This window comes from Pygoscelis adeliae, unplaced genomic scaffold (assembly GCF_000699105.1).
Source record: "Pygoscelis adeliae isolate BGI_AS28 unplaced genomic scaffold, ASM69910v1 Scaffold218, whole genome shotgun sequence".
NCBI classification, from domain to species: Eukaryota; Metazoa; Chordata; class Aves; order Sphenisciformes; family Spheniscidae; genus Pygoscelis; species Pygoscelis adeliae.
Window position 1 is genome coordinate 1,655,391 of NW_008825433.1, and position 21,433 is coordinate 1,676,823.

The 21,433-nt window shown below is 37.6% G+C and overlaps 1 protein-coding gene across 1 annotated transcript in view; it reads left to right on the forward strand.

Annotated features, from left to right (window-relative positions):
- CRIM1 (cysteine rich transmembrane BMP regulator 1 (chordin-like)) overlaps positions 1-21,433 on the forward strand; it is a 202,885-nt gene that overhangs the window by 141,010 nt on the left and 40,442 nt on the right. The window contains exon 9 of the mRNA XM_009331092.1: positions 17,477-17,605. Coding sequence (XP_009329367.1) covers positions 17,477-17,605 — 129 coding nt within the window. The remainder of the gene's footprint in view (positions 1-17,476; positions 17,606-21,433) is intronic.

A 21,433-nucleotide genomic window follows, 5' to 3' on the forward strand; every position in this document is an offset into this window, starting at 1 on the left:
TATAACTGACTGAGTTTTTAATTTAACTGTATGGTAAATGCTTGCCTAGTCTGGCAATGGAAATGTGAAGATTTGCAAAGTGAGACATGAAAAAATTATTTTTTTTTTAAATTGTATATACGTATGTACAGTCAGAGTTGCTTTTTATGGAGTAGGTGTTCATCATGAAAAACACCAGATTGCTAAATTTAGAAATGGTTAATCTAGACCTGTCTTCAGAGCCATCTTCACGGTGTACAAACGCTTGTGGGTGCTCGGTGAGCTACCACTTACATTTTTCCTGTTCCATCTCTGATAGAACAAAATGAATTTTGTGTAACTGCACGTGTCTCGGGGCCCTTCTTGGGTTGCAGTATCCATCCAAGTTCACTGGGACACTTGGATAAATCTGAGGAGCATAAAGATTACTTACAGGTGCTCTTTCATTCCAAAATTCACAAGATATGAAGGTGTCTGATAATGTATAAAAGCTGCTAGTGAATTGTAGACAGTTGCTACTTGCACTGAATTAATTTTACGATGAGGAAGCAGGTTAACTGCTTTTAAACCCTAGTGGTCCCCTCATGATGGATATCATAGAGTATGTGCTGTCACCCCTCGTTATTTAGCATGTATGTGAGCAAGCTTGGGAAGGTAGTACAGAGAGAGAGAGGTTGATGGAAGTATTTTCAGTATGTTGAGGTGTTTTTTTCCTCCAATGAGAGAAGGATAGACAAATGTCTCTGTTTTCCTGTTCCAGACTGGAGAAAATGGATGAGAGATAGTTGGATTAAATCTTATCTATATCAGACTGAGATAATTATGATGAACTGTGGGAAGCAAACACAGGGTAGAGCGTAGGCTTCCATCGCTCATTACTAAAGGTTGCAACAAAGCCAAGCTGGTGCTTCATTAACATACCATGCTAATGCTTCCACGGTGCTTTCAGGACACCAGTTAGCTCATCTGGTCTAGGTTAGGTAATTCTGTGCTGTAACATGTTTTTAGTCTTAGAAACAGAAGTGGCTAGCAACTGCTTAAGTCCATAAAAGTTGTTTTGTTGGGGGGCAGGGGTGTTTAAATTATACTTACACAAATTATGTCAAATAGATCAAGACTGACACAATAGCACCATGGAATCAATATTTAAATGATATTCTTGTGTCATCTTAATTATATTTTCTCAGAAAATAATCTGACTTGTTATTTTGTTTATCATGTTAGCTGTTGTATGATGTACACTTAATTGTAGTCATCTGGTTTTGAGTGTGTCATCTGGAAGAGAGTAATACTGAATGATATTTTGAGCAACTTCCTAAATTCTAAGCTTAAAAGCATCACATCTGACTTGGTGTTTCTTTGATAGCACATACTGCCAAGTAAACAATCAAGGGGTAATGAAATCGCATAAATGATGGAACCAACGATTAGTGGAAGTAGTTTTAGTTCATGCTAGGAGGGGATTTAAGCATACTCAGGTACCAGTGGTCAGAGGATACCTGAAAACACACTTGAATCCTCTCTTCTTTCTTCCTTTCCCTGTCCCACAGCAAACAAAACCGAACAAAACAGATGATCGTGCTCCGTAATGACAAGTTATTTAATTTCAGGAATTTGGAGTTGGGAATATTTCAAGGATCAAAAATCTGGACTGTTAAAACTCAGCAGTGAGTTCAGATGCTAGAACCCAAGATATAAAAAATATAGTTTGCAAGAAGTAGCTTCAGATGACTCTATGAGAAATTACTTCAGGATCTGAGACTTAACAATTTATCTTAAAATAATAATAAATAAAAAAATCCCTGAGAAATGAACCAGTCAAGGGTACCAGTAAACTTCTTGAACTTACGTTTTAGGGCATCAAACGAGCTCAAGGCTGCTAAGCCTTGCGATTAGCAGCCTGAATAAAAATATTTATGTATATTAGAGATCAAGGTATTACCAGATTGGAAATTTGTTAATTAAGGAGACTTGTGTGTCTTGCTGAATCTGTTAACATTTTTCTTTGAAAGCTTGCATTAAGAAAATCCCAGAACACTAGGAAAAAATAATAATCTGTTAGATGTTGGCTGTCTGCATACTGTGTATTTTTAAATTATTTTTGAAAAAAGTAAATGTTTGAGCTGATGGCAGTAGGGACTTGTGCATTAACCATAGACTTATGGCCCATAGACTTATGGCCCACCTCCAAGGTCAGAAGCATCATGTGTCTTAAGATTTAAATCTGAGATTAATAGTTTTTCTACTTGGGGTTTGATGCCTGGGTAGGAGAAAGTACTGTCTGCTTTCTTTGCAATGCAGCTATTGTTCGCTCACCCACTAGGCAAGGGGCTACTTAGATCTCTGTTCTCTGGTTTTCTCCCTGTAGTAGGACTGAACTGCAGAAGTATGTATGCCATGGGAAGACAGGCCTTAAAAACATTGCTTTATTTGCACATTATACTGTCCTGAATTTTGGTTATATAGTTTTAATGACAACATGGTCCTATCCGAAATGCTGTTTTGTTTCTGTCATCATCCAGCCAGCTGACATCTCTGTTCTCTTAACCAGGTAGGCTGCATGGGTCGGTGCTCCTTCCCCTTTGTCATCAGTGTCCCACTCATTTTCCTGAGGGTTGTTTCTGTTGACAAGGTTCTGCTTCTGATACTGCGTCGCCAGTGACCTGCAGGGGTGGTGGGATCAGAGGAGAAGAAAGTCCTGGCTGGGAAGCTGGCTGACAAATCAATCCCTTGATTTTAATGTTACTAATGAAAAAATGTGCAGCATGTTTAGTGAAGATCTACAAGCAATGAAACACATTCCAGGCATAGTTTTTCCTAAGAGAAATTAAAAACCTTCAGTGTCAGCCATACGATGCTTTGCTGCATACTACCCTACTAAATCTGCATATCTGTAGCTTAACCTTAATTTTGCAGTGTAGTGCATGAGCAGAAGTGTCGACTGAATGGAAGCTCAAACGTTACTAATGTTGCACTAATAGCTTAAACCCGCTGTCCTATGCTCTCTAGCCTGTTCTCCTTTTTTCCCATCCTTCTGCATCTCCTACTGTTCAGCACAGAAGACCAAAATCCATACCTAGTGTGGGCTAAGTTCTGGGATCACTGATATTATATAGTATGTTTTCAGCTGTGCAAGTTATTCGAGAAAGGGATTCAAGGGAGAAAGTAGTGTAGCTTAGTGATATGTTCAATAAATGGGCAAAATTAACGTAAACCTAGCAGGTGATTTTGAGATAGTAGTTTACTAGTGATTGTAAGGATAAACATACCTCATTTTACATCTTTCTTGTGAATGGCTTCCAGTTCTCTCTCACATCTCAACTCACGCTGTAGAATGTTCAATCCACAGAGAATATACCATAGTGAAATAATGTTCTGTTTGTAGATCAGTTTAAAATGACCATGTATAGTAATTCCAAAGTTGTATTGTACAATTTCATCATGAATATACTTTACTTTTCTGCTCTTACATGTATTGTATGTTACACTTCTTAAGCTATAGCTCTTACTTTTTGTATGAATGACTTCACTTTTTTGGGACTAGTGCAGAATGTAGGAAACAATTATTTTTCTGCTAGTATCCTAATTATGCTTCAGCTCTAAAGCAGGAAGACGACTGATGCCTGTTGAAAACTATTATTTTTGTCAATTTAGTTACTGATGGACCAATTCAAGCCCGTATTTCCGTTTAAAATAGGCCTCAGATCAAGAATAATAAGGCAAAGACTTTATATGCTTATCGCTATTTTTTAAGTATGCATTTATTTCTCATCAGACTTCTGTCTTCATGTAAAAAAGATGCAGCTTGCCAGCGGCCAGCTTCAATTATGTGAACTTACTTTAAGCATGTCAGATATTAGCTTCAGTATGTGAAACAAAATATTTAGTCAAAGATGTTTCTATCATTTATTTTGGCTTGACTGTTGAAGAATAGAGTGGTTTGTGGGACATGAAACTGATGGACAAATTCTAATCAAAGTTGCCTGTGGATCTGGCCTGGCTGCGGCTCATCCAGAGTAAATGGTTATTAGTATTGGTCAGTTCTGACTTTCCCTGCTCTGTCTTCCATCTAAATGCTGCTGCACCTACAATTCTGCCAATTCAGTTATTTCCTGGCTGGTTTATAATCAATTTAAATGAAAGGAAATACCAATTCCCATAGATAAGTTTACATTCCTGAAGCTACATTATATAAGGATAAAATTTTTCTTGGATTACATTTTCAAAAAATTTTGCATTCAGAGAATCAAATATAATATAGTAGAAATTCTGTGAACACAGGTTCTTGAAATATCAGCACAGTATGTCGGCACACAAATGTATTCAGCCTATGAGCACAGTAAATTCAGGCAAGCAGAACATTCCCACTCCCCCATGAAGAAAATCCTGGTGTTCTTACCTCAACAGTGAGAAAACCAGAGTGCAAGGACTGTAGAGACTGAAGTTACACAGAAATAGCTATTCACAGCTTTCTGAATTAGAGATCAAGGAGTAGCAATTGTGATATGTAATATTACCATACAGAATTGATTTGTATCAGTTTTCCACAGTAAACCCTTTTTAATGCTTCTTCGCATGCCGCTGTATACATATCCATAGTGTATATCCTGTATGTGTATATGTAGCCCACAGGATGCACATTCCAGTGTTGATTGGACTGCCAAATAATCAGTTTGAAATGTATAATTTTCTGAATGCTTGTCTGGGGTTTGCTGGACTTGGAGAAGAGGGTAGCTATTCGGCTCCCCTCACCCCTTCCGTACTTGAATCTTGTCTACCAATGCTGCTGGTGGAAGGGGGAGAGTGAGGTGCTCAAGATGCTTCACACTGGAGCTCCTGGGGGAGATTGGCAGGGAAGAAGAGACAGGAGGTGGTATATGGGGTGGGTATATGGAGGACAGGGGTACATATGGGTGTAGCACTCCCATACGATGGGTTTGTATATGGATTTAGTCTTCAGTTCTGTGGGCAGCCTTTCTTGAGTTGCATTGTAGCTGGTACCCACTAGTATCTGTGCTGGGTCCAGCTTTGTTTGATGTTTTCACTAGCTCAGATGGAAGCTAAATTTACTTTATCTACAGACAACAAAGCTAAAAAGGACAGCCAGCATCTTGGAGAGCAGAGTATGAATTTGTATGCTTGTTTTAAAGTAGAGAGTTGGCAGGAAAATGTTGACCAAATTCAACCAGGGAAAATACAACGCGCTACGCTTGGAGGAGATTCTTCATGAGTCCTGAACCAGAGTAATTGTTAAACAGCAGTTCTCCAGGAGAAGTCTGGTGATTAAAGGGAAAGAAAAAGTTGATTAACAGAGCCTTGAGAAGGCAAACACCATGCTGAAATTACGATCAAGAGTACAGTTTGCAAGACCTGAAGTAATCCTTTTTGTTCTCTTTCCTATGGGTGGGTATGTCCCTAGCTGACATAGTAGGCCCTTGGTCCTTTTCTGGACATTGTTCCTTTGAAAGAATCATAGAATCATTAAGGTTGGAAGAGACCTGCAAGATCATCAAGTGGAACCATAATGAGAAGGAGAGCAATGAGCACAGTCCAGGCTTTGCAAAATATGTCCTAGGAAGACAGACTGAATGAATTGGGTTGGTTTAACTTAAAGAGAAAATGATAAAGTTGGAATGAGAAGGTACCAGTCTTGAAGTGTCTAAAAGGTTGTTGCACAGAAAAAGGTAGGACAATAAAGAATGGAATTGAGTTGCAAGAGAGAATATGTGTTTTAGATGAAAGCAGATAGTTGCTGAGGAAAACAGAACTCTTCCTGTGGCATGGCGTGACTAAGACTGTCTTTTTGATGCATTCAGGGCATCGCAGTTTGTATTTTCAGCCTCAGTGAAAGGAGATTCGCTCAGGAAATTGCATATATAACTGAAAGCAGTAATAGTAATTCGTGTAGTTTTCAGTGTTTATGCAAGTGGTGGCTGTGGCTCACCATTATATAGCTGCTGGGTTTTTCTAAGTAAACATCAAAGTGATCAAAGCCCTTTTGGCAAGACCTCTTGTTACAGTATGTCCACCCCTGTCACTTCTTGCCAGTTTTCCAACAGAGCAGTGCCTGTGGGTTGTGCTGGGGCAAGGGGTGTATAGATAAGAGTCCAAAGTGTGAGCAGGGAGCTGGCAAATTCGGCGCAAGTGTGTCTGGGGGGGAGAAGGCAGAAAGCAAGGGTTATCGATAAGGCATGAGGCTGGAGACAGAGGCACATGGAGACAGTGTAGTGTAGAGGGGAACACCTTCCTTCATCAGCCTGTCCCCAAACTCAAGCTCTTCAGTCGACGCAGCTTTTCAAGGCAGGCACCTCCTTTCACTGGTGAGAGCTGGGAAAAGCAGTCCCATCACATTCTGTGGACCCAACACAAAGAATTAGTTTTAAGCTTCTGATGGATGCTTCTATATAGCTTCTATAGGTGCTGTAATGATATTGGACCTTTGGGATTTGCCTTTGTTTGCTTAATCTATTATCTATTTAGTCTGTTTTTTCTTTCTTTGTATTCTAGGCTGTCCTCATTAAGAGCCAAGGCTTAGGTAATCATACTGGCCCTCTGTGCTTTCCCCAGTTTTAGAGCCAATGGCTGCTTGCAGCATGACAAAGTCCCAAAGAGAACCCATTTCTACAGATTTAGTGAAAACAGACAGCTAGGTAGAGGGGAGAAAGTGATTTTTCAGGTGCCATAAGGGACTGCAAAATTTTGGTATGCACTCACACTTCTTTAGCCGCAAGGTTCTTCATGGGAGCTGGTCTGTTCACCTGTCCTGTTGGAGGTAACCAGATCCATCAGCAACCAGGTTTCTGTTAGTACTGCTGCTTACAGAGCTGCTTGCTTCTCTGTTGGGCTAACAGTTGTTTATTTTCTAAATAAAATTGGTGTGGTTTAAGTAGTAATTCCATTTTTAAAAAAATTTACCAAAAAAAAAAGTGAACACTGGAGCTCAAAATAGCTATTTAGTGTCAATATATAATACCATATGAATAATACCAAACAAGCTACAGTGATAGAAATAACCATGTTTCCCTCAGGCCACCTGCATCTGTGGACAGACATCTGCAAATTGGAGTAATAGTCGTGTTCACAGACAGTAAATATTGGGTTGGATAGTATGGAAATAACTGATTTTTTTTTTCTTTTTTTTTAAACAAGACATTACATACAAGTGCTCAGCACTGGCACTGATGTCAAAAATGTCCCTTAGGGAAGCCTGTGGTTGCTTCCGTTCCCTTGCGTCTCCCAGAGGCTCTGGCTATTCACAGGGACAGCTGCAACCCAGTCTGCTGATACGCAGTAATTGGTTATCTCGCAGTACGTCCTTCTGTGTGAGAGCCCTCAGGTACAGGTGGCAGGGTGCCAGCATAAGCTGTGAATGAGAAATTAAGTGTTAAACAAAATCCCCTCGGAGGATTTTCATGAATAAGGCCTGCATTGCTTTGCTGTCATTATGGCTGACACTTTATCTTCACAAAAAGAAATTAACATTTTCATCAATAAAGGGCTCCAAACTCTAGCTGAGATGTAATTCAGTTCAGTTCCTTTAGCGTGTCCAACACTTCATTAAGTAAAAACAGGCAGCAGAGTCCAGTGAAAAGAAATTTGATTCATTCAGGATGAAGTCAGTGGTAGTGAGCAGTGTTCACCGGCGCAGGATTTGGGTCCAGAGATCTCCTTAGAGCGTGAAGTGTAAGTTATTGTTCAGCAGCAGCGCTGTAGCTCTCAACCAGCCTTTTCATCAAAGTCAATTAAGGGATGCAAACGCCATGCTGTAGAGAATTGGGCTTACACTTGCCAGATCATGATTTAGTATAGCAGTTTTAGACAAGGCAGCTGAGGCTGTTGAACCACACAATCCAGGGCATAATGAAACCTACTGCCAATGAAAATCTCTCCGAGTTTAAGAAAGTCAGGAAGACTATACTAGTATAAAATAACCTTTTCCTAATTTTCAATGATAGATCGTTAAGTTCAGTGGAAAACTACTGAAAGGATAAATAACCAAAGAATCCTAATGAATATCTATCAGTGTAGCTGAGGATGTCTCGCTTATAAAGAACTTCATGGATCCTCTAATTAATTCTTTTCAGTGCCTATAGCATTCATAGATTTGCCCCAGATGCACACTAATTTAGTGTGTTTGCCATATCTTCACTTAGTAACGATAACTGAATAGCCTTCTTACCTGTTTGGACATTTCTTGATAGGCAGGCTTAATTGATTCTGCTTTAATAAAGGTGGTTATTTCTTAGTGTCACTCCACCTAAAATTGTCAAAAAAGTCTCATCAGCATTAAAATATATTTGAAGGGTATACATGCTTGTTAAACCGAAAACTGGAAGACTTGATTTCGATAGACAAAAGTTTTTAACTTTGCATCTTGGGAGTGGAAAGTTTGTGAGTATTTTGATTGCATCACTGCAAAAAAGAAACACACACACACCACACACACCCCCCATGCAGCTTTGGTTCATAGGAGGCTTCTTGAGTTTGCAACAATGAAAATAGTCTAGTATTATAATAGTTACTTTCGAGGGAAAAATACGTATTGAAGTAGTTTCAGGTTGACAGTATGAATAAAATTTGAAACAAAAGCCTGCCAAACTGAACTATGTGTTTGGAGGTATTAGTGAATGTATTTTCAGAGTTACTTGTGACATTAGAAAATTATCGCATCTTAAGTCTTTGCACACATTTTATAAATAGTTATGTGATGCTGAATTGTTGAACACTGATAGTTAACACAGATAGCTAAACGCTGGGAAAAAAATTCCTGCAAGACATTAGATATTTCAAACTCAGGAAGGAAATTCTCTTGCTCAGGACTGATATTTTTCATGTAAGGAACTGGAGGGGTGGGGAAGGCTGGAATGCGAACTATGAGGCTGGAAAACATTTAGTCACTCTTGGAATGATATGAATGTTTTTACAGGAAGCTTAAGTAAACACACATGCTCCTGCTTAGTAGGCTGCAGTTAACTTTTTTGGACAGCAGACAAAATTCAAACAAGTATGCAGACTCGAATGAAAGGCTGCTGAGCAGCACACCCTTCAGGACCATTTTTTAGCCAGTTATCATGTAAAGCATTAGGTAAAAAGTTAGACTGATGTTCACTTTTTTCCTTAATTTTTATAGTAAATGCTTGAATGCACTGATGCTGTATTTCTTTAAGTCAGTTGGTGCTGGTTTTGTAGGATCAGAACATCTTAATCCTTTTAGAGATAGTTTGAGTTATAAAATACTACAGAAGAGGGAGCTATTTCACTTTCCCCAAACACAGGCATGTTCTTTATTACTGATGTCAGAGGTCTTTCTCCATGTGTAGAGCATGATTTTGACTCATTTTTCCTTCCTCCCCCAGAAGAGGTTTTCATTTCATGCTCCCAGTGAGATACTGGACTTTCTAGAATCCTCTTCCTTTGAGCTTATCCTCTGTACATGGCTAACACTTTCTCCAAACATCCCAAGACCAATCACTGCAGAATCTAAATGTGCAGCACATTTTTTATATGTATGCTTTTATATGCAGCTCATACCTTATGAGTTGTTCTCTCTGGGGTTAAAAATCATTGTAAATTAAATGTGTAAACTTTGGAGAATTATTTTTTGAATTTGTGGCTGAGCACAATAAGACCTTTATACAAAGTTTCTTACTGTTGTCCCTCAAAAAAAAAAAAAAGGCAATTATTTTTAAAAGTATTGGAAATATCAATGGGCGGAACTTGGAATTATTTTATTTGTTTTCAGGTTTATACTGAAAAGGGGGGTTTTTTGTGATCAATACTGCTGGTCTACAGGTAGGGAGAACATACAAGGTGGTGCTCACAGGTGGATATAAAGCTTCCCTGTGCCATACACTGAAAATGTGTTTCCATGTTCCAGCCTTTATAATAATAATCACAAGGAATTAATCTATTTCATCTGACTGTTTTTAGTTAAACTATAGACTGGTTCACATTAACAAGATGGGAATATGAAAGAGAAGGTTGAGGAGTTGTAGCACTGAGCAGTGAAGCATACAATCCCACTTCTCATTCTACAGTTATGACTATATAGTCTTCACATTTAAGTTTAGGATTATTTTTCGGCCTGGTGGCTTCATTGTGCTGCGTAACAGTTAGTTTGCTGTGTTTGAAAAGTTCATGTGTTACTATTGGTATGAACTTGTATGTTGAAATTATCTTGATTGTAATTTAGCCTTTCAGAAGTACAAATGCTTTTTTGCATTTTTTTGGGGGTGGTTTTTTTTTTTCCAAATGTTCTTCTTGTACATGGGAAGAAACCACTGGCAACTTTATCTTCCAGTTGCATGAGCAATATTCTCCAAATAATTCCTCAAAATATCTTGATTAGAATATACTGTATTTGTGTTATATAGTAACTATGAAAACAAACATCTGAAACTGTTTTTAAGCATGCCAGTAATAGTCAATATACAAATGCTGAATAAATACAAATAAAACACAAAATAGTATTTTGGTGGGTTCCGGGGACTTTTTTTTAATGTCTACTAATGTAAAAATTGTTCGCTTGGCAATGAATTTTTAAAGCCTGTGCTCCTAAATTCCTTGTAAAAGATAGGTACTTGTGCAGTAGTTTGCAATCTTACAATGGAATTGATGAAATCCATGGTGGTTTTGGGTATTCAAAGAAGGATCTCAAAAGATAATTTTCAACCTCTATATAGTGATATATCTGTAGATCTTGGAATTTTATAGTTTTGATGAAGAAATGTGTTTCTATGATGCAGATCGGAACCTCTTTGTTAGTGTGAAGTTGGCTGGGAATACTGTTTTTATATGAATAGAGATAAATCTATATATAAAAATCCAACAAGGCGAGAAAAACATGCATGTATACATACATACATAAAACGCTTGCAGCTTTGGGGTCCAGAATGTTCTCTGTTTGCCTGTTTTTGTTGAATATATATGCATGGGCTGCTGTCAACCCACACTGCATTGTAGTTTGTTATTATGGCATTTCCAAATAATATTGTGATATGTTTGGGACACTTTACACCAAACGTTGCCAGGACTCGCTAGCTTTCAAGCATATGCACATAAAGTAATACTGAATAGAGCTGTGCTGGGAGCACTGATGAAGATGATGAAGAGGAGAAATCAGACCTCCTGTGTCTACCTAGCTGGAGTAATCATTGTGCTTGAATCAAAGTAACTGAACCCAGGTGTTTGATGCATACTTTTGTCATACTTTTATGGCAAGGAAAAATACAGTCATTTTATCATGAGAGAGCTTTTTTTCCCTTCTGTATTGACAGGGCAACATTTACGAGTGGAATTAAAAACTGGAATGATTGCATAGTGTAAAATACCTGTCCCCTTACATTTCTAGTACTTTCGGGTTAAGATACATGATGGTCCAGATCTCTAACAGTTGATTAGAAGCAGCAGTAGAAGTTCCCTGTTTACTTTTAAATTCATTTGTGTTTAACAATGTTGTATTTCACAAGGTGCAGAAGAAAAAACTTAGAACTCAATAGTTACTTCCCTACTTAAAACGAATTTTGTAAAAGCTTGGAGTAGGTATTTCCCTCACATGGTATTACTGAAAGCGTGAAACAAAACTTGTTTTGAGTTAAAATACTACATTCCAAATGAAACAAAGCAAAAAGCTTGTTTTAAGTGTTTTTCATGTAATAATAATAAAAATACCTTGCCAAGAGGTGAAGCATAGGTTATGTATTAACTTAAAGGAGGACACAGAATGACTGATTAAAGGAGAGAATTACTGTTATAACTGCCTGGAAGAAATTTTGCTCCTTGAATAAAAAGCTACTCTTTAAGTCATTAAGTAGATTTCAGAGAGATGGTATTAGGCAAATGTGTACTTTTATTGCAGAAGGAGGGTAATCAGTACTTGGCAAAAGCATACAGAAATCATCAGAAATTGGAATGTTTATCTTTGGATTTCAGTTCCCTGATTAGGATCCATCAAGGATATTGCTGCTTTCACTGGAAATGTCCTGAGTTTGTGTGAAAGTGAAATTTCTGGAGTCATGCAAGTTGGAAAGGACCACCAGAAATTTTCTGGTCCTACCTCCTGGTCAGAGCAGGTCCAGTGACAGCAGGATCTCAGGGCCTTGTCCCAATTAAGTTTTGAGTATTCTGAAGGATGGAGATCCCACAGCCTCTCCAGGACTCTGCCACAGTTTGACCACCCACGTGGTTTAAAAGAAAGAACAAAAACAACTTTTATCAAGTTGTAATTTCCCATGTTCATGCTTGTGTTTGTTGCCTCTTACCCTAGCCTGGAGCACATCCAAGGTGAGCCAGGCCATGTCATCTTTGTACCCTCCCATTAGGTAGTGGTAGACAGCAGTAGGATGCCCCCCTCCTTCTCCAGGCTGAACAAGTCCTGGTCTCTCAGCCTCTCCTCGTATACCACCTGCTCCAGCCCCTGACCAGCTTGGTGGCCTGTGCTGTACTCACTCGGGTTTGTCAGTGTCTCTCTTCTACTGAGGAGCCCAAAGCTGGGCACTACTCCAGCTGTGGGCTCACAAGTGCTAAATGGAGGGGAAGCGTCGCATCCCTGCACCTGCAGGCTGTGCTCCTGCCGGTACAGGTCCCTCTTGGCCTTCACACAAACCAAAACTAAACGCTTGATGCTCTTGTAATACATGTGGCTTTGCAGTAGTACAGTTAAGTGGAATCACTCTTTGTTTTCTGATATGAATTCAAGGGCCACAGTTCAGATTTTGAACAACTAAGGGTATGATAGGAAGATGGGTATAATTTTTCATTCAGGTTCGGGGGGGATTTTTTTTTTAGTTCTCTTTAAAATTGACTAAAGAATTATGTGAATGAAATCTCCAAAGTTAGAAGGAAAAATGAAATCTTCGGTGAATGGTTCAATTTTAACATTCAGATAAACAGCAGAAGTCAACAAGATTGCAATAAATTGTCTCTGATTTTTTTTTGTTTGTTTTGATTTGTTTTATTTTCCAGGGCTTCAACAATCAACGGTGAATTTTAGTTTTCTTTCTCTTTGTTTTGGTAACTTTAATTGATCAAACTGAGTGTGTAATAAAATTCTAATCCTAAGAAACTCTTTTTCCCCTGGTCTCACTGAAACATGGATGCATCAGCTTTTCTCCATTTCTGAATACTTCAGCTGAGCGTTATCTTAAGACCTCAATACTTATCCAAGTATAACAAGATCTCTGCATGAGGCACAGTACTAGACCAGATCAACCATCCTGTGTTCTTCTTGTATATGTATACTGTTTCACTTTTTTAACAGAAGAAAACGTCTGCTCTTTGTAATACAAGCTATGTCACATCACTCATGGAAGTGGGAGGTCTCAAAAATCAGAAAATAGCAGAAAAGGGGGGCCTGGGGATTTGTTTTGTTTGTATTACAAAAGTACCCTGGATACAAAAATATCAATGAAAATATGGTGTTATTCCACCTTGCCAACTTCTTTTTTTTGTGACGCTCCAGTTTTTGTGTTGATATTGCTAATGTAGGCTCTGTAAGGACAAAGCCAGCTCCAGGCATTACTTGGATGTCACAGTCTTCCCTTCTTTCTCTGTAAATGCACAGTTTGATTTCAAGCTGGGATGAACGAGATAGAGGGTTTTGATCACATACCATAATATTTTTCAGTGGACCAGTCAGACTGATGGACCACCGGTGGCTGAAATATCTACTGTGGATTTGAAAAAATTTTGAAGTTATTTTTAAGTAAATGGCAGTGTAAAAAATTAATTCAAAGATTTTTATCAACCCTCCAGCAGGCAAATTAATAATCCTCTGCACTAAAGTTCAGCATAGAAAGTATCAGGCTCAGGGGGAGTATATGGAAGCAAGATGTTTTAATGGAAATCTGCATTTAACCTTATATATAAGCACTTGACATCAGCTAAATCTGTGCTCTATTAAAAAAATCCGTTGTTTTCATCCAAACTCTCTTCAATCCCTTTCTCTTTATTTTCTTTTCCTCTCTTTCTTTCTACGGTATAGTTCTACTGTTGTAAAGCACACAGACAGGAATGGCACCCGTTTTCCCACCCATTGTCTGTGCATTTGTGCACTGGATCTTTCTTCTGCCATTTCTACCAAGAGCAGCAGTGAAAGCCTAGCTCAGATCGTGCGGTGGTACATGCTTTTTCAAGCTTAGCTACTGCTTGCCTATTCAAATAGCCAGAAGCCTGGCAGAGCAGAGCTGGCTTTATTTGTTGAGTCTTGTCTAGCGAAGTGAAAAGGGCTGTTTTGTTTTTTTTTCTGGCTGCATTTTTGCACATGTGGGGGTAGGGAATGAAATTATTTCTTTTGTCCTCTACTTGCAGCTCATTGAGAAGCAGGCATGCATATAAAATTACTGTATCTCAGGGCTTACCTTTAGGGACAGGAGGGAGAAAAAACACATTTGTAAGCTTGTCTGGAAACACTGAGGATGCTGAGAGCAGACACAAAAGTGGGAAGTAACAGAATAATAAAACACAACAAATAGAGGACTAACAAAAACCTTTCAAATTCATATAATGACAGTTTAATTTTGTCCTTTGTAAGAAATACCACATTACTGGATGTATCAAGGGGGCAAAAAATTGTTGTCTCGGTGTGTCCAAGATACAAGAGCATCAAAACACAGAAGTATAGCTTTGAAAAATCACCACAAAAAATATATAACAAAGATCCATTTGTTTTTTTTCTAGATATTAAATTATACCTGGAAATAAAGAGAAGTTATCTTGAGAGGTGAACTTCAGTGATGGGGGATGAAACACAGTCCTGTTTCTCTCTAGGTTTAGTTTACACCCGAGTGGATCAATGAATACTAAACTCCACTTCAGCTTTCAGGGAGTTTTTGTGGGGTTTTTTAACTACATATTTTTACCTAACTGTTCTCCAGCCAGATGGTAAAGCTACAGTTTCCTTCAGTTCTCCAGCTCATGTTACTGTCTGTGAACTTTGCTTTGGAGAGCATTAATGATTCATATGATTTGTAGTGGTTTTAACTACCAGTGAGTATAAGCATTACTGTGGCTTTTTTGTCATTTGAAGCGTAGGGTTTGGGCTGGCTGGCCAGTAACCTGAATGTAGCTTTAGGGTAGCTGTTGTATTCTGGTCTTCTGCATGTTTAGGGTATTTTGGGTAGAGAATGTAGTGAGGTAGGAAAGGAGATTTTCAGAATAGGCACCAGATGCTAAAAATCAGTTTGTTTGCAAAGCTAGTGTATATGCTCTGAGTACTAAACAGATGGGATTAATTAATGGAGGTTCTGGAATATGTTACATTATTGATATGTATCAATATGTTCTCTAAACTAATGGTTTGTTGAAGTTGCAAATGTTAGATACTAGGCATGAATATGATTTAGTTTACTGAATGAACTTGAAAACAAATACAAAGAGTTCACTGAGATTAAAAGAAGTCTAGTTTTGGAATCCATGGATTCTAAAATACACTGCTCATTATGGTTACTCTTCCATACTACACGTGCAAACTCAGAGCTGTGAAATGAGTAATTTACAGAAATTTTAAAAATCTTTTATTTGACCCACAACCTAGTAATCTATATTAAACTCTTAGAAAAAAATCTGAAAAAGTTTTCATTTCAGTTAGAAGTGCTTTGAGGGGTCTACAGACACACAGATGCCACTGTCCAAATTTCCAGCTTGCATTTGAGCAAAGCTGTTGGTGGTATTTTATATATGCATAATATGTCTAGCTACTTTTCCTACAAAAATTACACAGGCAATGGAATTTGAATGTTATTTCAAAACTTTCAGCAAAGTGAGGAATCTGGACCGTGACCTCCGAGACAGAAGTTTTGAAGTCGTCTAACTTCACCGTAGTGCCTTTCATGCAGTTTTTCCCTCCAAACTCTGTACTTAGCTGACCTAATTTAAAAAGGATTAAAAATGTTCATCCACTGTATAAACTGTTGTGAAGGGAAGAGTGGGGCTGGGGAGAAGTTATGAAAGCTGAAAATTGTGAAAGACAATGAAAGCAGAAAAGCACATTATCCTAATGGGATAATTTTCACTTGATTGGAAGGCATGGGTGCAAAAGCTGCCTGCCAGACAGAGAGCTGATAGGCACAGAAATTTTTATTTTGATTAACAGCGTATAATTCTAATAACTTAATGTTGAGTAGTATTTTACTCTCAGTCTGAGAGTAAAGACTAGCTGTCTTTAAGTAAGGATGGCAAAATCTTCCTTTCAATGTATGTGGTTTGGGGATGAGAAATGGCAAGATGTGGCCACTTCCCATCCATGAAAATGTGCAAACTGTATAAAACATATTATGGTTCACTGCCCTGATGGTTTGAATACCGTTTCTCCATATTTTCACAGTTTGTCAATTTATATAGTGAATGTAGTATTCATTTCTTGAGATGTAGGAACAGGATAAACTCAAACAATTGAAACAGCAAAACAAAAGCTCACAGATAGTTCTTCAAAAGTCATGCAATTTGTTTCCTGAATGCTTAGTTTAATGTTAATAATTTAAATAATAATGCTTAGTATTATTATTAACATACAGTATAACATTAAACTAACTATAAATTGGTCGGTTCTTAAGTGCTTGAGTTCTATGAAAAATACAAGATAGACTAAATTAGTCTCACAGAGCAAAAAGTCATTTAGGAAAAAATAGACGTTTCATTCCTTCTGTATCCTGTTTTATGATGGCAGTGTTGAGGTTGCTTGTTTTCATAAGTCTTTGGATATTCTTTTGTTTTAACAACTTTGTATACTAAAACATGTTAATATTTCTGGCTACCATATCTATTAAGACAAATTTCATATTCCAACATATTTAAATGGTGTTCAAAAGTAAGTAGTATACTGTTTATAAATACCTAATAATTGGCAATAATATCCTCAACTTCAAAAAGCATCATCTGGTACTGCAAAGTATACTGTAAGAAGTGATGCTTTCAATGAATAGACGTGTTAAATGGTTTCCAGAGATCTTTCACACGCAGTGTATTTTACATTCCCTTTTGGTATTCAGAGTGTCTTCTGCTTTAAATTTCAGTAGAAGTGATCTTATTCACACAGAAAAATTTGATCTACTGAGTCACATGCTTTGATTTGCAGCTTGGTAGTATCAACTGAACTTTGGAGAAAGCTCTGTTCAGTTTCTAAAGTAAACAAATCTGCACAAAGTTTTGATTAAATACTTTTGGAGAAAAGTGGGTAAAATAAGTATTTTTACATTCAGTTTTAAACTGCTTACGCAGGAAAACTGATTTCATACCGAACAAAAAAAAGTAATATTTTTTCCTGTTTCAGTATTTCGAAAATTTTATGCAGCTTTATACTGTTTGTGATGAGCGTGCATCACTTCAAAACGAAGTCTGTTTCTTGAATTGTTTCAGAAGTACCAAGAATATTCATAAATCAGAAGCAAAATTAATTAAAAATTATTCTCTTCACTGTTGCATTGTATATGCCTTTTTGTGAACTTAATGAAAATACTCAAGTAATCTCAAATTTATTTGTTTTATTTTTTCTTACCTTCAGAACCAACATACATCACAATAGGTCCACCCACCTGTGAGATTTTGGTGAACTGCACTTTGACTGAAAAAGACTGTCTCTATAGTTTCAAACTGGACCAAAATGGTTGCCGCATTTGTCAGTGCAAAACTAGTGAGTATGCAAAAATACAGTGGCTTCCACCTTTTATATCAAGCTGTATGTGCAAATGCCAGTATGCTGTTTTTCCATTCATAATGTTGACTGTATGTTGTGTTAGTATGCATGCGCTTTATAGTTGTTCATCTTTAAAGGATAGGTTCCTGATTTCTGACGTTGCTTGTTTGCTTGCTTAAAATGTGTTTGGAGGAAAACATAAAATGTCTGACTTCAGAGGAAAATTAACAGCTAGGTAGAAAAAGGTAATGATTTGGGACTTAATAGTCGTTCAGACTTTGAGAAGTCTGATAAGACTTCCACATTTCTTTTTCCTCTGTGTATGTAAAGCGTTTAAGAGCATCTAGGTTTGTGCACTTCAAAAACTCCTATTGCTAAACAGCTTATTTTCAACTTAGCTTTTTTCCCTCAAAACTTAGGTTTTCAGGACAAATGTTTGAAAATTATATGCCAGGGGTGTGTGTTTGTTTATGCACAAACATACCCATATAGAATTTTATTTCTATAATGTATTCTTATCTTTATATTATATATATATAAAATACTTTAGTTAAGATTTGTGCAGGCTTTAACATCTATTTCTTCCCCAAGGAAAATTATTGTGCCTTGTGAGAACTTTGTGTGTATCCATGAAGCAGCAAAAATGTATTTTCTGTATATGTTTCCTTAAGAACTCGATGTTTACAGGTGAAATACAAAGCAAGGTCAGGTTGGTTTTTGGAATTGCCCAACAAAGGACACCTGTGGAGTACTAGTCTGAGCTGCAGGATGTATCACTCTGGCTGCCAGCCCAGCCTAGGAGTGAGTTTAAACTCTCTTTGTAATTTTATTGTAGTTCTGCAGCTTCCTTGTAGCCTCTGAGGCTTTCACAACTAAAGTATTACTCCGTTCCTCCTCTTTTGATTTCAGTCCACCCATTCTCAGCCATTTTCTAAACCGATATGACTATTTTAGGGGTCCTCAGTAGAAATGGTCAAAATAAAACTCTTAATTGGTATAAACTAAAGAGTTTTAGGATTGGATTGGTGTTTTGCTTAAGGAGCAAGAAAAGGGTTTGTCCTGGCGCTTTTAACTTTTTTCCTGGGGAAACGTGCATTTTTTTATTTCCATAAGGTAAAGGACAGGACATCTTAATAACAAGTAGATACATGGCAAGCAATAATGTCATTATGGTAATACAGAAAGAAAACCTTTGATTACAAGTTGTATTCGTGGCAAGGACGACTTTCCATAGATTGCATCCAAGCTGTCGCATACATGCCTTACTTAGTTCTTCCTAAGGACAAAATTAGAAATGTTAAGTTCTGCTTTTAACATTGTAATTTGATTTTCCTTCTTTTTTCATTGTTGTTAAATTGATGGGGGAGTTTGACACAAACAAGAAGATGGACATACTCGGCAAATTTCATCATCTATGCCTGTGCGTGCAGCCCCTCCTTCCAGTTCGGTGCACAGGAGACCCATCTCTCCAAAGGATCATTTCTTCTGTCCTAGATTACCAGATTGCACGCGTACACATACCACATCCCAGGAAGTCTCTGTTCTTGCTCGGAGTGTTTCTGATTAAATAGTGCTTAAGAACCTATTCAAGGGAATATTTCTCTTGCCAGATTTGCTTGAAATTATTTTCATTTTGCAGTAGCAAACTGTCTGGAGCAAACTTAATAGTATCATTTGTCTGTCATCTTTTTTCAGTTAAATAACTTGAATTGTAGATTGCTTAAAAATCTCCTCAGTCATTCAGAGAGGGGAAACCTTTATTTTCTAAAGAAGTGAAGAAAAATAACAGCTTGGAAGTCTTCATCGCTTGGTGGTTATCAGTCAAAATGACAGAAATAGAATTTTTCTGTCAAGTAATGTGTTGCACTTGCAAGGCTCTGGACAAATGAGTGTGTGAGCACTGAGAAGAAAGGAGTTTTAGGTCAAATATGAAGTACTGCGCTAGTTCTCTGCATTTTGAGATCCTATGTACTTTCATGTCCAAAAAGTTTAGTTGCATCTTGGCTCTCTAAGAACGTGAGAATGCGTATTACCTTTAGCTCATGTAGACTCGCGTGGACTTTTGGGAACATCACTGTCTTTATACTGCACCCGCTTGTTTCTTGCTGGTCTAAGCTGCTCAACTGAGTCAGATTTGAAGTGCCTGAGTAAAGGAGGCCCACATGCCCCCCATTACCATTTGAAGTCGTCATATCCTAATGCTACTAATCTCTTTCCAGTAAAGTTTCCTTTATTGCTAATTTCTCTTTAGAGATGTCTGCTGGAAATTCGTTATGCTTCAATCTATTTCAGCCAAAATAAAAGCAAAATGACAAAGTGGAAGAATATAGAGTAAAGCTGTAAATTGTTCCTCATTATTACCTTCATTTACATTCCTGCAGCCAGAAATCAGTACAACAGGCTTATTTGAAATAATTATCTAAGTACAATATCATGAAACTTGTTTCATACTTTATTGTAATTTAGTTTCAAGTTTATCCAGCTTGACTCAAGCCAACTACAGAATGAGAAGGAAGAAAACAGCAGATCGTATCATTTCTAGAATACGATTCTAATAGAAGTAATTTACTTTCTTTTATCCTTCTTCCTGTTTTTGCAGTGAATGCAAAAACATGCTATAACAACGTGCAGTGAAAACATACATGCTGTAAAGTAAAATAAAATTTAAAAAAAAAAAGCCGAGGTGGACCACAGTTGTAAGAGAAGGGAGGAAAAAACTACCACTGAGCAAAGAGTGAGCGCAGATAGATATGGGGGGAAGTTTCAGTGAATAGAGATGGAGCCCCAAATGATGAAGGAGAAGGAACGATCATACTGACTGAGGAGTGTATAGAAGCCAAAGCAGCACTACATGAGGACAAATGGAGAAAAGTATAATCCAGGATATAGGAAAAACCACTGCAAAATACCAAGAATAAAACTAAAACAGTAGGAAAAACATGAAATGCATTACCCCCCCCCAAAAAAAAAAGGTAAGAAGATACAAGAACAAGAAACAAATAGAAAAAAGTAAATAAGCAAAAAATTGTTATTTGTAGGGTGCAGCAATTGCTGTTGTGTTTGGAGTGTCTAGGCCTTTGCTTTCATGGAGAGAACTGGAGTGGATTAAAGTCTTTTGGGAGGAGGAGTACATTAGGGGAATGAAACAAGACCAGCGATCAGCTCTTTCGCGAGGCAGGACTTCTGTTGCTCCAAAGAGGACTAACGGGCACACTGAATAATGCCTGCTGATTGCAGTAACATAGGATTTAAAATCTGATAGCTGCTGCTGGACACGAAATCATTCTTCAGTGAGAGTCTGCGTGAGAGCCAGTATTTTATCTGGCTTTGTCTATTCGCTGTATTATATTCATGAAAAAGAAAAAGCCTTTAAAATCTCTCCTGCAACTTAGACTATAGTGTTTTACCCCAAATGAATTGAAAGTGAAGTACTGTTCAGGGTATAACTGCGAGCATGTATGGCTTTAGTATTTTTTAATCTTTCAAATCTTACTAAAATTGAATTAAATTAGAATGTTGCTGTCAATTTTGAAAATTGTTTGCTTCATTTAGAAGGCTTACCTTTGCAGTTATAAGATGCAATTGTCATGCAATTTCATTAATTCCAGACTGCTTATGGAGAGACGCAATTGTAGGAGGCTGAGACGAGTCGTTTTCCCTGCACTTCATAGTGCACCATCATCCACTTCGTGTTGTGGTCTCTCTTGTCTATCAAAGCAAGCCATGAAATCACTATTCAAAAATTAGAAATCTTGGTATTTTATGTGTTTGTACAATTTCTCTAGACATAGAACCACCCCTTTCCCCCAAAATCATTCTGTATTT